Below are 17,750 nucleotides of genomic sequence, written 5' to 3'. Positions count from 1 at the left end.
CATGTGGAGGGCATTGCTGTATGAAGGAATACATACTGCACGTGGAGAGCATTGTTGTATGTAGAAATACACACTGCACGGTGAGAGCGTAGTTGTATATAGAAATCCACACTGCACGGTGAGAGCATTGTTGTATGTAGAAATACACACTGCACGGTGAGAGCGTTGTTGTATGTAGAAATCCACGCTGCACGGTGAGAGCATTGTTGTATGTAGGTGGCGGTGAGCATTGTGTTGTATGTAGAAATACACACTGCACGGCGAGAGCATTGTTGTATGTAGAAATACACACTGCACGGTGAGAGCATTGTTGTATGTAGAAATACACACTGCACGGTGAGAGCATTGTTGTATGTAGAAATCAACGCTGCACACTGAGAGCATTGTTGTATGTAGAAAAACACACTGCACGGTGAGAGCATTGTTGTATGTAGAAATACACACTGCACGGTGAGAGCGTTGTTGTATGTATAAATATACACTGCACGGTGAGAGCATTGTTGTATATAGAAATACACACTGCACGGTGAGAGCATTATTGTATGTAGAAATAGACGCAGCACGGTGAGAGATTATTGTATGTGAAATAGACGCAGCATGGTGAGAGAATTCTTGTATGTAGAAATCCACGCTGCACGGTGAGAGCGTTGTTGTTTGTAGAAATACAAACTGCACGGCGAGAGCATTGTTGTATGTAGAAACTGTGTGCAGAAATACACACTGCACGGTGAGAGCATTGCCGTATGTAGATATACACACTGCACGGTGAGAGCATTGTTGAATGTAGAAATACAAACTGCACGGCGAGAGCATTGTTGTATATAGAAACTGTGTGCAGAAATACACACTGCACGGTGAGAGCATTGCCGTATGTAGAAATACACACTGCATGGTGAAAGCATTGTTGAATGTAGAAATACACACTGCACGGTGAGAGCATTGTCGTATGTAGAAATACACACTGCACGGTGAGAGTATTGTTGTATGTAGAAATACACACTGCACGGTGAGAGCATTGTTGTATGTAGAAATACACACTGCACGGTGAGAGCATTGTTGTATATATAAATCCACACTGCACGGTGAGAGCATTGTTGTATATAGAAATCCACACTGCGGGGTGAGAGCATTATTGTTTGCAGAAATCTACACTGCACGGTGAGAGCATTGTTGTATGTAGAAATACACACTGCACGGTGAGAGCATTGTTGTTTGTGTGAAATACGGCGAGAGCATTGTTGTATGTAGAAATACACACTGCACGGTGAGCATTGTTGTATGTAGAAATACACTGCACGGTGAGAGCATTGTTGTATGTAGAAATACACACTGCACGGTGAGAGTATTGTTGTATGTAGAAATACACACTGCACGGTGAGAGCATTGTTGTATGTAGAAATACACACTGCACGGTGAGAGCATTGTTGTATATATAAATCCACACTGCACGGTGAGAGCATTGTTGTATATAGAAATCCACACTGCGGGGTGAGAGCATTATTGTTTGCAGAAATCTACACTGCACGGTGAGAGCATTGTTGTATGTAGAAATACACACTGCACGGTGAGAGCATTGTTGTTTGTAGAAATACACACTGCACGGTGAGAGAATTGTTGTATGTAGAAATACACACTGCACGGTGAGAGCGTTGTTGTATGTAGCAATCCACACTGCACGGTGAGAGCATTATTGTTTGCAGAAATCCACACTGCACGGTGAGAGCATTGTTGTATGTAGAAATACACACTGCACGGTGAGAGCATTGTTGTATGTAGAAATACACACTGCACGGTGAGAGCATTGTTGTATGTAGAAATACACACTGCACGGTGAGAGCGTTGTTGTATGTAGAAATACACACTGCACGGTGAGAGCATTGTTGTATATAGAAATACACACTGCACGGTGAGAGCATTGTTGTATGTAGAAATCCACACTGCACGGTGAGAGCGTTGTTGTTTGTAGAAATACAAACTGCACGGCGAGAGCATTGTTGTATGTAGAAACTGTATGTAGATATACACACTGCACGGTGAGAGCATTGCCGTATGTAGAAATACACACTGCACGGTGAGAGCATTGTTGTATGTAGAAATACACACTGCATGGTGAAAGCATTGTTGAATGTAGAAATACACACTGCACGGTGAGAGCATTGTTGTATGTAGAAATACACACTGCACGGTGAGAGTATTGTTGTATGTAGAAATACACACTGCACGGTGAGAGCATTGTTGTATATATAAATCCACACTGCACGGTGAGAGCATTGTTGTATATAGAAATCCACACTGCGGGGTGAGAGCATTATTGTTTGCAGAAATCTACACTGCACGGTGAGAGCATTGTTGTATGTAGAAATACACACTGCACGGTGAGAGCATTGTTGTTTGTAGAAATACACACTGCACGGTGAGAGTATTGTTGTATGTAGAAATACACACTGCACGGTGAGAGCGTTGTTGTATGTAGCAATCCACACTGCACGGTGAGAGCATTATTGTTTGCAGAAATCCACACTGCACGGTGAGAGCATTGTTGTATGTAGAAATACACACTGCACGGTGAGAGAATTGTTGTATGTAGAAATACACACTGCACGGTGAGAGCATTGTTGTATGTAGAAATACACACTGCACGGTGAGAGCGTTGTTGTATGTAGAAATACACAGTGCACGGTGAGAGTATTGTTGTATATAGAAATACACACTACACGGTGAGAGCATTGTTGTATGTAGAAATCCACGCTGCACGGTGAGAGCGTTGTTGTTTGTAGAAATACAAACTGCACGGCGAGAGCATTGTTGTATGTAGAAACTGTATGTAGATATACACACTGCACGGTGAGAGCATTGCCGTATGTAGAAATACACACTGCACGGTGAGAGCATTGTTGTATGTAGAAATACACACTGCATGGTGAAAGCATTGTTGAATGTAGAAATACACACTGCACTCTGAGAGCATTGTCGTATGTAGAAATACACACTGCACGGTGAGAGTATTGTTGTATGTAGAAATACACACTTCACGGTGAGAGCATTGTTGTATATATAAATCCACACTGCACGGTGAGAGCATTGTTGTATATAGAAATCCACACTGGGGGTGAGAGCATTATTGTTTGCAGAAATCTACACTGCACGGTGAGAGCATTGTTGTATGTAGAAATACACACTGCACGGTGAGAGCATTGTTGTTTGTAGAAATACACACAGCACGGTGAGAGCATTGTTGTATGTAGAAATACACACTGCACGGTGAGAGCATTGTTGTATGTAGAAATACACACTGCACGGTGAGAGAATTGTTGTATGTAGAAATCCACGCTGCACACTGAGAGCATTGATGTATGTAGAAATACACACTGCACGGTGAGAGCATTGTTGTATGTAGAAATACACACTGCACGGTGAGAGCATTGTTGTATATATAAATCCACACTGCACGGTGAGAGCATTGTTGTATATAGAAATCCACACTGCGGGGTGAGAGCATTATTGTTTGCAGAAATCTACACTGCACGGTGAGAGCATTGTTGTATGTAGAAATACACACTACACGGTGAGAGCATTGTTGTTTGTAGAAATACACACTGCACGGTGAGAGAATTGTTGTATGTAGAAATCTACACTGCACGGTGAGAGCGTTGTTGTATGTAGCAATCCACACTGCACGGTGAGAGCATTGTTGTATGTAGAAATACACACTGCACGGTGAGAGCATTGTTGTATGTAGAAATACACACTGCACGGTGAGAGAATTGTTGTATGTAGAAATCCACGCTGCACACTGGGAGCATTGATGTATGTAGGAATACACACTGCACGGTGAGAGCGTTGTTGTATGGAGAAATACACACTGCACGTGGAGACATATGTGTATGTACAAATACACACTGCAAGTGCAGAGCATATATGTATATAGAAATACACACTGCACGTGGACAGCATTGTCGTGTGTATAAATACACGCAGAGCCTGCACGTGCAGAGCATATTTGTATACAGAAATACACGCTGCACGTGGAGAGCTTTGTTGTATGCAGAAATACACACTGCACGTGGAGAGCTTTGTTGTATGCAGAAATACACACTGCACGTGGAGACATATGTGTATGTACAAATACACACTGCAAGTGCAGAGCATATTTGTATATAGAAATACACACTGCACGTGGACAGCATTGGTGTGTGTAGAAATACAAACTGCACGTGGAGAGCATTGTTGTATGTAGAAATACACACTGCATGTGGAGAGAACATCTGCATGTAGAAATACACACTGCATGTGGAGAGAATATCTGCATTTACAAATACACATTGCATGTGGAGAGCATATCTGTATGTAGAAATACACACTGCATGTGGAGAGCATACCTGTATGTCGAAATGCACACTGCATGTGGAGAGCATATCTGCATGTAGAAATGCACACTGCATGTAGAGAGAATATCTGCATTTACAAATACACATTGCATGTGGAGAGCATATCTGTATGTAGAAATACACACTGCATGTGGAGAGCATACCTGTATGTAGAAATGCACACTGCATGTGGAGAGCATATCTGCATGTAGAAATGCACACTGCATGTGGAGTGCATATCTGTATGCAGAAATACACATTGCATGTGGAGAGCATATCTGTATGTAGAAATACACACTGCATGTGGAGGGCATACCTGTATGTAGAAATACACACTGCATGTGGAGAGCATACCTGTATGTAGAAATGCACACTGCATGTGGAGTGCATATCTGCATGTAGAAATACACACTGCATGTGGAGAGCATATCTGTATGCAGAAATACACACTGCACGTGGAGAGCATACCTTTGTGTAGAAACACGCTGCATGTGGAGAGCATATTTGTGTGTGTAGAAACACACACTGCATGTGGAGAGCATATCTGTATGTATAATCACACACTATGTGGAGAGCATATTTGTGTGTAGAAACACACACTTCGTGTGTAGAGCATATCTGCATGTAGAAATACACACTGCTTGTGGAGAGCTTATCTTTGTGTAGAAATGTACACTGCACGTGGAGAGCATATCTTTGTGTAGAAATGCACACTGCACGCGGATAGCCTGTTTGTGTGTAGGAACTGTGGGATCCAGGGCAATATAAAGGAATCACAAGGAAAAGATTTGTTGACCATGAGGAGACGGTTATAGCAATTTACGAGTAATTTCTCAGTTACAAATCGCCTCCTCAACGTACATCACATAATAAGGGATATTAACCTCATCCGCAGACACTCTCCCTTCTTCTGGGTATGCTCTGAGCACGCCTGAGACTGCGACAGAAACTATACGTGTTTTAATGAAGATCCAACAACGTTCATGGTATTTGCGACTAATTTCTCTTATGGGGGATTTTAAATTAGATTACAAAACAATCAGTACCAGCTAAACCGGAACCTGACATAAAATGACACCGTGGAGGATGACAGTTATCTCCCTTGGAATTAATGACCGACAACGTTGCGTGCTGTGTTCGGGTGCGAGCAACATTCGTGCCAATCGTCGTCCTCACACGACAGATGGAGTTATCTCGCTTTGGTATTGAAATTATACTGTCTGCGTATTCTTAGGAATGATGGGTCTTGCATTATTCAAGCCCCAATCACTGTCAGGATCGTAAATAAGCGGCTTGTATGAGAGTAGAGGCAACATATTATGGGAGCTTCGAGGGATCCTCCTTGACCAGGCGCGTAGTGGTTATTATAGAAGCAGTGTGAGGCAGCCGATCGATAACGTATCAAGTAGTCAACATTGTACTCCGGGGAAGACGAGGCTGGAGACTGTAGGCAGCATGGGTCAAAGGAGCAAGGAGGAGGGGCGATATTTGTCAACATCTCTGACGAAAGTTAAAAGTCATGTTTGGAACGGATATCCTCATTAGCAATCCAATCCAGAGCCAATCTATAACGCTTGTTTGGGGCTAATATGATAGGAAGTGCTGTAAGGGAGACTGGTCAACAACGTTTGATACTAAAGGATTTGATCAGACAAGGAAAGCAGGCTTTCGACCAGCAATGGAGAGCTTCCTGGGGTGTTGTTGATATACAGTATATTCGTCATTATAGAGTATCTCATGTTTGAAAGCCGCTAACAAGAAATCGTCCATGCTGTACATTGCAAATTATTAGCATATGAGTGCACGCTACCAAGAATATCCAAACTTAACACTGAACAGAGAGATAGATAGCTGGATAGATAGAAAAAGAGAGAGAGAGAGAGAGAGAGAGAGAGAGAGAGAGAGAGAGAGAGAGAGAGAGAGAGAGAGAGAGAGAGGAGAGAGAGAGAAAGAGAGGGAGACAGATAAAACCTTTGTGAAATATTTAGATTTCACTGTATAACAAAATCCCCATTAGTGTGCGCATGTCACTTCACCCATCGTTCTGTTAACATTCCTGTAATACACTATTGAAAACATTGCCGGGGATCACCACCTTGGAAGGTAAAGGTCAAACTGTGTACGTCTGTTGAAATAGTGAAAGGCAATATTGCGTGAAGACATGCTTAATGAACAAGTTTTTTAACAGGTTGTGATATGTCCCACAACGCCAATAAAATAGCCTGTGACCAACAATCAGTCAGTTCAACAGCCAAAATGAGGGCCATGAAACTCATGAAAACATATTATTTTGAAAAAAAGTCCCGCGTTTGTGATCCACCCGGCGTACCAACAGCCTGGCGCCGCTGTTTCATGTCCCCAATATGAGTCTGGACGGTTGCCAAGGGAAGATTGTTCCTCGCTTCAGTAAGAGCATTTCCAAGTTCCTGTAGAGTTGGAGAAAGGGAAGAGCATCCCGCGAGGGCAAGTCTGCAGCTCGTTGACGTCTTGTTACTGGAATGGCCACTCCATGTCATGTTCGGCTATTTGGAATCCTGAATCTTGTTTAAGCCACACTGAGGCGATCAGTGAAGTCTCGACATTGACGCGACTCATCATTGAAATGTACTGGAGGCCAGTCCTGGTATGTCCAACTGCCGTGATCTTCAGCCAAAGCCAAATGTGCCTGCTTGTGATGTCGGGTCTGTGTGATACCCTCTGTGAACTGAGACATGTCTCAAGGAGATTAAGTAGAATTATCTAATTAGAAAAGTTGAGGTCAGTGCTTTCTGCAGGTCATTTCTGAGTGTGATAGCAAGCACCGATGCCGACTTGCTGAATTCAGGAAATATCTTGTCTAACCGCTGTATTGCGAACTGCCGTCGGCTATCGCATGTAGCTGCATGTCGAGTGCATGTCCTGCTGGTCACCCATTTGCTGACGTCAAAGACGATTGCACCGTGACGTATTGCCATTGTTTCAATACCTTGGCGTCTTCCTAATCCTTCAGTTTTGAACGCATTTGACACTGCATTCAGCTGCTACAACCTGTAGTAGCAAATGTTCTTGTGCACCCTAAATCATGTGCAGCGATTCTGTCAGACACATCCAAGTAGGCCGTGCTCATCGTGTAACTGATAACTGCATGCATCTATCCGTTCATCATGACATTAAGGTGCTCACGACTTACCTAGGTATTGTATATAGAGATAATTCAACATTTATTTGTTGGGTGATATTTTTATATCATCAAAACCTGATCTATGGGAAACTCACAGTGGTATACATGAGCAGGTGACTCGGGATCACATCTAGATATAAATGTAGTCAGATTTCTTGGGGATATTCTTTAATGTTTCATATCTCTCGACAATGTTTTGCGTCATCCCCCAGCGCCGTGTGTTTGATGACATGGCGTGTCACCATTAACCAAATGCTGTGCAGTCATGTTTATTTGGCAAATAGCATGTACTTGTTGTATGCGAAGGGTCAGTGTACGTGTCATGTAGCCTTTGGTGTAAACCGACGCTGTTCTATACAATGTACATCAGACGCGATATGACGCGCTTCCCAGCAACTGAACATTTTCCGGAATGAGAGCAATGATTCACGTGAACACATGACACTGTGCGATCAATATCCTGATGTGGCTTGTCCGCTAACAATAGAACTTTTATTGTCAATACTTTTGCACGACGCAAATATGGTGACATCTGTGTAGATGTTGAGAATCCATTACATCAACAGCCCGCAGCACGCCCATCACCTTAACTGCGAATTGGCCCTTCATTGCGTGGTTTTGTCCTGGCATTGTCTCGGTGTTATTTTAATGTGTTTGAACTGCTGTGTTGGAGCCGAATTGTAGTGTATTGTTCTCCTTATTCGTGCAGGTCATATCGACTAAGCAATCATCACAGCAATCGATGCTACCACGAAGGCGACACGAGAACCTCACTGAATAATGTAAGCACCTACTGCTGTAGCATTGTATCAATTTTGCATTATGCTCTGTGTGGAAACTGGGCGAGTTGTGTTCATTCAGTTCTTAACGCTATACATGAGACACATTATGATTGAGGTCACACATGCATTATATAACAGCAAATAGGGTTGTATAAACATGTGCAGTCCTAGTTCGATACCTGAATATACTGCTTGAAATATATATTTATCACAATGCAACAAATATGACAAAGAGAAATAACTGTTATACCTTGCCGTTTCCACATGTGGGCGTACTGAACTGGAATCAATTTACCTACGGATAAATGTCAATGTTAGGATGTATGGGACTGCCTAGATGGTGCCTAACCGGAATGACCGAGACGTCAGATGCTACTACACAGCCTGGGAAATCATTACTACGAGCCTTGTAGTTTACTCAAACATTCAAATATCTTCTTCCGATCAATAATGATGGCGTAAATATGAACCCTCTTGCCATCATATTCACATTTGTGCATGTGTATGTATATTTATATGCTGAATGGCTAGTTGTATACTATTGAACCTTATATTGTGTGTGGCATCTTGCAGCCTAACCTTCCAGTACAACCATTAGTGTACAACAAAACACAACCCACCTGCAACATTACTACGAGGCGTTCCAGATACCAGGACAGATAACCGTACTCACCATAGGCGACATCTGCGATATGCCTGACAGAAATCCTCCATTACTGTGGCATTGTATCGATACACGAGCAATACTAATGTACTTGTAACTGCACTGAACAACCCTGCACATCAAGTGATAAATATATACCTTACCTGTTGAAATGCGATGTGAAGTCGGTCGAAGGTGTGAGTGATGTTGTGAACCAAGGATTCCAGCATGCTAAATCCGGTAAAACACACGAACACAATAGCTGGCAGATGTTAGGTAGCTAACCACTTCGGCCCATGATGACTGTTAGATGGCGAGGCGCAGGGACCAGTGACACAAGCGGCCCTTAACACGTGTTGCCGTTGAGTGTTAGCACAACCTAAAGTGCAGCCCTTCTCTGGATTAGCTTCCAAAACTGTAGCCAGCGAACAAAAAATCGTTGCAATTTGTCGCTGATTGTGACTATGTTATTCGGCTCTGTCGATGAGCAGAATGAGATGTACGCTTCGTTTCACTCCCAGTGCAAGCGTGAATGAAATATCTTCATTAAACCATTCGGTTATCTGTGGTGGCAACTGCGAGCGTTATAGCTGTGCGTGTGGACGGGGAGACGAAGCGAAACACGTCCAGCGTCTTGTACACTGTGACAATCACGTCCAACCACAGATCACCTACATACATCCGATTGTTGTTTTCCAACTTGTTGGGGATTCAAGTGTGCCCCTCTGACCTAAATGAATCAATTAACATTTCTTGTAAGCAAACATTTTAATGGTATATTAGCACGGGATTTCCTCGCTGTTCAAACATACGTTTTGCTATAATCCATAAACCATTGCTGTCGCATCATCCACGCTCTGCCAGCAACTTGGAAAAATCAATACAGATTCCAGTCCAATTTTCCACGGCCTGAAAATGGGTTGAGTAAAAACTACTCTCCGGGGAGATTAAAGAGAAGTTTGAAAGTATTTAGATTAAAACCCGCCGATTACAATAAGGCGTATTCCTTGCCTGGCGAAGGGATCGGGTATTATGTGGGCATCCGACACGTCACCTTGGTCCTGTTACTTGGGTGCGTCATGTCACGGAGAGCTTCATGACGTAACAACAAACCCCGTCCCTTTGAACTCGTCCACACGTTACGTTTCTGGGGTAGTTTATTCAAGCAAGTGTGACGTCATACGCGTGAATACTCTACTCAGCGTTGTTCTATGTACATGCAGGTATGCTAACTCATCACGACATACCTTAAAATATACCTACCTAATTATAAGTGCGTCGTGCTACTCCTACATAGATGACTGTTCGGATACACCGCCTAAATACGATTATATCTGCAGCATCCATTATGATAGTGAGGCAGTATCGTTTTAAAATACATGTAGGCAACGGCCAACCAAAGAGTGCTTGGTGTTCACTGTTTGCTCTTACAACACAATAAAAGACAAAGTTTCCAAGATCCGTCTTTAACGAAGATTGATACGTCAAGAAATTGAAAACAACAGAGGTTCAATAACAGAAAATACGTGTTCACCTAGCATCAAAGGACATTGTGCTATTTTTACCAAAGACGTGCGGCTGTTTGCCAGCTATCTTGTCCCCGCTGTCGTAAACATTCCGCCTTAGGTTTAGTAGCGAAACCTTGACAACTGCAAACAATACCGTTATCTCTCAAACCACCTGCGTAATGAATGTTTCCTATAAACCCGGACTGGTGAGACAGCATCCAAACACGACACCAACCTTTATGTCCACACCATAGCCAGACACAATAGACAACCACACACCATCGCCAGCATCACAGATTTATCAACATCAGATATTATTGGGGTTTCAAACCCGATTCGCTCTGGTTATATTTCTAGGTTGGAAGGCACATTACCCTGTTTCAGAGAGTCGTAAACGTCTAAGATCTGCATCACTTCAGGCGTAGCTCCCACGTCTCGTGATGCGCCGTGACATACAAGGAACACTTCTTAACTTACTATTTGTTAGTCCTGGGACCACTGATGAAAAGGAAGACCAAAGGGTGATGACAGTTACTTTCTCTACAAGCTGACGACATATACCACGCTTTACCTGGCTTCTTGAAGGTTTAGTGGCGTCGAGCACTCCGTGAGCTTTTATGATAATTGTGTTATAATAGACAGGCTGTCTAAATGTCGATGTATTCCCGATCAAAGGAAATATGACGTCAGATTATCGTGCACGCTACTATTGAATGAGTTTTAAAGATTCTTCTAACAATACACCTTCGCGTCCCCTGAAAATGGCTATACATTCTATTTTTGTCCATTTCCAGAAGAGTTTGAGGCCATTGTACCTACTATACCTTCTTACTGTGTCATCCCGATGTTGGCCTATAAACAGGCGCTATTTCCTAATCTGGTTTTATATGCCGGTCTCAGCCATAGATCTCTCTGGTTGGTTTTAACTACATCATTCAGATTCGGTCATTAGTCAGCCCAAAGCGTAAATGTAGTTCAAAGAACTTATTGCTCAGCATATATTTCATTGACTATTTTCCGTAATGCCATGCATTATAATGTGTACATGAAGTAATACCACGATATTTCCTGGTTGCCATACGATATAAAAGGTACATGGTGTTGTGCCTCGATATGTTCTGCTTGCCATACAGTATTAAAGGTACATCGTGTTGTGCCTCGATATGTTCTGCTTGCCATACAGTATTAAAGGTACATCGTGTTGTGCCTCGATATGTACTGGTTGCGATGCAGTGTTATAGGTACATGGTGTTCTGGTTGCCGTGCAGTATTATAGGTACACGGTGTTGTACAACGATATGTTTTGGTTGCCGTGCAGTATTATAGGTACACGGTGTTGTACAACGATATGTTCCGGTTGCCGTGCAGTATTATAGGTACACGATGTTGTACAACGATATGTTTTGGCTGCCGTGCAGTATTATAGGTACATGGTGTTGTACAACGATATGTTTTGGTTGCCGTGCAGTATTATAGGTACACGGTGTTGTACAACGATATGTTCTAGTTGCCGTGCAGTATTATAGGTACACGAGGTTGTACAACGATATGTTCTGGTTGCCATACAGTATTATAGGTACACGGTGTTGTACAACGATATGTTCTGCTTGCCATACAGTATTATAGGTACACGGTGTTGTACAACGATATGTTCCGGTTGCCGTGCAGTATTATAGGTACACGATGTTGTACAACGATATGTTTTGGTTGCCGTGCAGTATTATAGGTACACGGTGTTGTACAACGATATGTTTTGGTTGCCGTGCAGTATTATAGGTACACGGTGTTGTACAACGATATGTTTTGGTTGCCGTGCAGTATTATAGGTACACGGTGTTGTACAACGATATGTTTTGGTTGCCGTGCAGTATTATAGGTACACGGTGTTGTACAACGATATGTTCTAGTTGCCGTGCAGTATTATAGGTACACGGTGTTGTACAACGATATGTTTTGGTTGCCGTGCAGTATTATAGGTACACGATGTAGTGCCTCGATATGTTCCGGTTTCCACGCAGTATTATAGGTACAAGATTTGGTGCCAGTGCATGGCTTTAGTGTAATGCGGTATCTAAGATGTAATGTAATGACCAATCGTCTGACGGGTTTTATGTTTAATGGTATGATATGTGATTTTTTATGCGGCATATATGTTGCATGTGTATGTATGATATATCCCGTTTGCACGTCACAGACATATAATATGAATACTCGTCAAGAAAAGTAACAAGTGATAATGTGTGTATGAATTTTGTTTATTCGAGGAACATTCCATAGAAATGCAATTGTGTTCTTTTACTGGCGTTGTACACAAAAACAACCGTCTGAAACCCTTTTAGTTTTGTTCAGCAGTGTTTATAGGAATGCACGAAAATGTAAAAGGAAACATAAAGAAGAATATACGTGCGAGTTGTGGCAATCATGTACAATGACAATTACTCTAAAAGGCCAAAACGGCAGTCATCATTTTGTGACACGTTTGTCGAAATATTTGAATATTGAATATGACATCCCAAGAGGACGCCTTGCAGCTTGAGATATTTCAAACATGTCAAACGTCAACTCCTTGCCGGATCCTTGCAGATAGCCGGATCTGAACCCGACAGAGGATATCTGGGATGAACTCGAAACCAAAACTCAACATGCACCAAACACTTGCACAACTGGCCAACGCGTTGCTTGTCACACCAATTACTGATTGGAGAGTACCCCACCCCACCTAGACTAAGGCTTAGTCTCTGAATATATATAATTTTGATAGTAACAAATAAGCCCATTTAAATTGAAAAAGAGGCCCAGGGAGACCAGAGATTCAGAACCTGAACCTGAGGGAATCTAAAATTGCTTTATTAAGGCTTTGGCACTGCAGATAGGGATTGGCGGTAGGGAAAATAATGTGGTTCAGGGAGACTGTCAGACAGACTAGACCCCACCCCACACCATCCCACCCAACTCAAGGTTTCTTGTGACAGGACATTCAGCCATCTACAGAAGATGTGACTATCACCAGTAGTTCTTTCTTGTAAAACAGATTGAACGAAATATGCACACATTGAACAGTGTAAGATCTTTCAAAGCCTATGCGTTTCTCCTTTTAAGATTACATATCTTTCAAGCGTTAAAGTCTTTATACGTCCTGGCTGTTGTATCATATACGATATAATGTCATTATACATCCAGGTCCCCGTGACAAACACTATATATCCTACTTGTCGTAATGTCATTATACATCCAGGTCCTCGTGACAAACACTATATATCCTACTTGTCGTAATTCCATTATACATCCAGGTCCTCGTGACAAACACTATATATCCTACTTGTTGTAATGTCATTATACATCCAGGTCCTCGTGACAAACACTATATATCCTACTTGTCGTAATGCCATTATACATCCAGGTCCTCGTGACAAACACTATATATCCTACTTGTCGTAATGCCATTATGTATTCAGGCTTTCGTGACAAACACTATTTATCCTACTTGTCGTAATGTCATTATACATCCAGGTCCTCGTGACAAACACTATATATCTACTTGTCGTAATGCCATTATGTATTCAGGTCCTCGTGACAAACACTATATATCATACTTGTCGTAATGCCATTATGTATTTAGGCTCTCGTGACAAACACTATATATCCTACTTGTCGTAATGTCACCATATATCCGGGTTGTCTCAACCAACAGTCTATATATTCTACAGATTATAAGTCTCTCCTGCATATGGGTCTCATAACAAACATTATATGTCCTACATGGTGCAGGCTCATTATTCATCGTCACATGTTGCTTGTGTAACGTTATGATCTGCTATTTTGCCATACGGTATGAGGTACAAAATATAATATGTAGCGTCACAGTATCTATAGCTTCTTGTATCACATGTAGTACATGTTGTAACGTCAGGCCGTTGGACTGGTTCCATGTTATATATAGCACATGATTTCGCATCATCATATGTACCCTTTTCATGAATTTTATGCAATATAGTCCATTATGTATCCATTCCTTGTCCTTGTGAAATGTTTCGCGTGAGTGGCAACCATACTTTAATTTGTTCAATTTTACTGAAAAGCTGATAGTGGGGTAATAACAACCTAATTTTAAGGTTCTGTACATTTTCTTGCATTGAAAATTGTAATGCTAAACATTGGATGCTAAAATGACAGTAATCGTTGTTGTACATGTATTAGATGGCGCTGGTCTCCGCATGCGGTAGACAAACAGTTCCCAACACATGTCATCACTCGCTAAGTCGCTACACACTCGGAACATCTAGAGAGTCATTATCTCGTTGAACCCATGTGCGATAAGTGCCACTCATTTATATCATGCTGAACATAGAGAAAAGCTGACAGAATGTTCGCAGAGACTTTCAATGATCACAAATATCTTCCAGAGGCAAATATCTCACACACGGAACTGCCTCGGTCGCATGTTTACCCCAGTCTGTGATAAAAATATTATTTCTACTGCAACACTTTTGGCTAAAAGTAGGTTGAGGTTTGTAACCTAAATGTAACGATTCAAAGTGCTACCTTGGAACAGGAGAAAACCTTTAGAAACTGGTAAAAGTCTCTTTCTAACCTTGTAATAGTGAGTGAGTGAGTTTAGTTTTACGCCGCACCCAGCAATATTCCAGCTATACGGCGGCGGTCTGTAAATAATCGAGTCTGGACCAGACAATCCAGTGATCAACAGCATAAGCATCGATCTGCGCAATTGGGAACCGATGGCATGTGTCAACCAAGTCAGCGAGCCTGACCACCTGATCCCGTTAGTCGCCTCTTTCGACAAGCATGGGTTACTGAAGGTTCATTCTAACCCGGACCTTCACGGGTGTAATTGTAATAAATGTGAACGTATATTTTTCTGAATATTGGACCAAGAAATTCCACTAATTAGGTCGTGTATTTATAGTGTTTGCGAAACTTAAAGTGATTATGCAACAGCCCAACATACACGAGAGCTAAGCTGCATGTTCAGTTGTGAATGGCGTTAAGCTTTCATATTTCTATATTTGAAATATGTAGTGACTTTCACCTGCTGTGAATGTTCATATTCTGAATTAAGATATGCATTCAGTCAGTCTGAGGAAACTGGCAACTGTTTCCCTGGTTACATGACGTCGACACTGGCCAACCCTATCAGTTGAATGAATTAAAGGGAAGCGAAAGATAGGTGTATTTCTCCTCAATGCCTGGGGATAGGCTCTGAGAACGCCTTAGTTTTCACAATAAAGAAACCCCACCGATGCTTCGGCAGCTGTGTACGTCATTCACGTTTGTGCAGCCCTGGCTGAAAGAAGCATGTATGTGGTTTGCGGCATCATCAGTACAACCTGGTCTCACTGCTGCATCTACGGCGGTTACGTCATGGGTTACCACACACGATCCATGGTGTATATACACCTAGCACAGAAATAGTTGTACAGGACTCGTGTTGGTCTTGGTCATTTGAGACATATATTTCTGACACAAATTTCCCTTTGGGTGTGACTGCTTTAAACCTTTTTCTAACCACATCGGATACTTAAAGGTGTGCCATTGCGGTCTAATAATGATATAATGTAATCACTATCTGAGTGAACATCTAATTCCTTAGCATCCCGTTAGTATAAGTTGGGGGAAAGCATTGCTGCTTGGGAAAATGCAATTTCCATCGATTGGTAGTGATATGATATATCATTCTATGAAATGTTCTCTCTTTATAAATAAATGTCAAAGGTTGGCGTTGATAAAGACATGAATCTATGGAGGTTTAATTGCAACTGTTGCATCACCAAGGTCCGCCAAGGTCCGCACCTTCAATTTGCTGTCACAAAGCCATTACAATTTCTGGCCGGCGCTAGATTTTGTTGTCAATGGCTCAAGGTAGAGGTAATTAAATTACTGTCTCGGTTGATTCGCGTTCATATATCACGTGATACACCTTGACCTGGGGTCAGGTAGAACCTAAGTTATGTAAGTTTCCCACACAGTGGTAGATATCGTAATCCTGAGTCATAATTTATAACTACGGTGCACGACCGAACCTTTGCGCTAGAATTACAACTTCATTCAATCTTGGAAATTAAAAAATGAATTATTTATGACCAGTTGAGTCGCACGTAAGGGGGTTGTTTCGAACGGAGGCATGGCAACAGTGGTACTGTTGGGACACTGTTCTGTATATACCAGCCTCACACTTCTGGAAGTGTCTGTTGGTGTTATCGTTTTAAGTAGCATACAACCTACCTAATCACCTACCCACCTACACACCCACACACCTACACACCTATCTATCTATCCACCTACACACCTACCTATCTACCCACCTACCCCACTACCCAACTACCCACCTATTCACCTACCCACCTACCATCTACCCATATGTCAGTCTGTCTGTCTCAGTGAAGAACCCGTGAAGGTCCGGGTTAGAATGAACTTTCAGTAACCCATGCTTGTCGTAAGAGGCGACTAACGGGGTCGGGTTGTCAGGCTCGCTGACTTGGTTGACACATGTCATCGGTTCCCAAATGCGCAGACCGATGCTCATGTTATTTACAGACCGCCGCCATTTAGCTGGAATATTGCTGAGTGCGGCGTAAAACTAAACTCACTCACTCGCAGTGAAGAATTTTATCCACTGATACGCCGATGAGACGTAGTTTCAGCGTTTTGTCAATACGGGCATGTACTTCGACCTATGGTTGTTTCTGTGCACTTTACAAAGGTGCAAATTAGCCAACATGAAGATTAGCCTATACCCAATAAATCATACCCCATCGCCCTTAACAGCACTAGGTATCAGTGATACCCCTTAGTCCTTAACAACAGCACCGAGTATCAATGAAACCCTCTCGTCCTTAACAACAGCACCAGATATCAGTGATATCCCCTCGTCCTTAACAATAGCACCAGATATCAGTGATACCCGTCGTCCTTACCAACAGCACCCCGTATCAGTAATTACCCTTTGTCATAGTAGTTCAGTAGTTTTGATGAACGACATTTGATGAAATTAATCGAAAGTAAATGAGGATGAAATGTTCTTGGTAAAGTTTCGTGTGTCTGTGGCTGGGAGCAGCGAGGCTAAAGCAGTGTACCAATCTGCTTGCTAACATCATATGATTAGACTAAATAAAACGTCCCCGATCTGATAATCTCAATTCAATTTGCATCGACTTTTACTGACAATTCTCGGCTGGCTTTAAACATTGCCGCATCGGTCGTACTTTACCCTAATACCGTCACTCGCAATTCATTAATGGCGGAGAGGCGCGGGGAACGTACGAAACACCAGTC

At 42.3% G+C, this 17,750-nt stretch overlaps 1 protein-coding gene across 1 annotated transcript in view; it reads right to left on the bottom strand.

Annotated features, from left to right (window-relative positions):
- The window catches only part of LOC124260804, a 54,547-nt gene extending 44,772 nt beyond the window's left edge, over nt 1-9,775 (bottom strand). Inside the window, exon 1 of the mRNA XM_046695119.1 lies at nt 9,117-9,775. Within this exon, the coding sequence (XP_046551075.1) occupies nt 9,117-9,182 (66 nt within the window). The 5' untranslated portion in view covers nt 9,183-9,775. The remainder of the gene's footprint in view (nt 1-9,116) is intronic.
- Nucleotides 9,776-17,750: the final 7,975 nt, after the last annotated feature.

The sequence above is a fragment of the Haliotis rubra genome, unplaced genomic scaffold, assembly GCF_003918875.1.
Source record: "Haliotis rubra isolate DU_JTF1 unplaced genomic scaffold, ASM391887v1 Scf777, whole genome shotgun sequence".
In the NCBI taxonomy this organism is placed as follows: Eukaryota; Metazoa; Mollusca; class Gastropoda; order Lepetellida; family Haliotidae; genus Haliotis; species Haliotis rubra.
The sequence above is the reverse complement of the archived record's forward strand: the minus strand, read 5'-3'. Positions and strand labels throughout refer to the sequence as shown.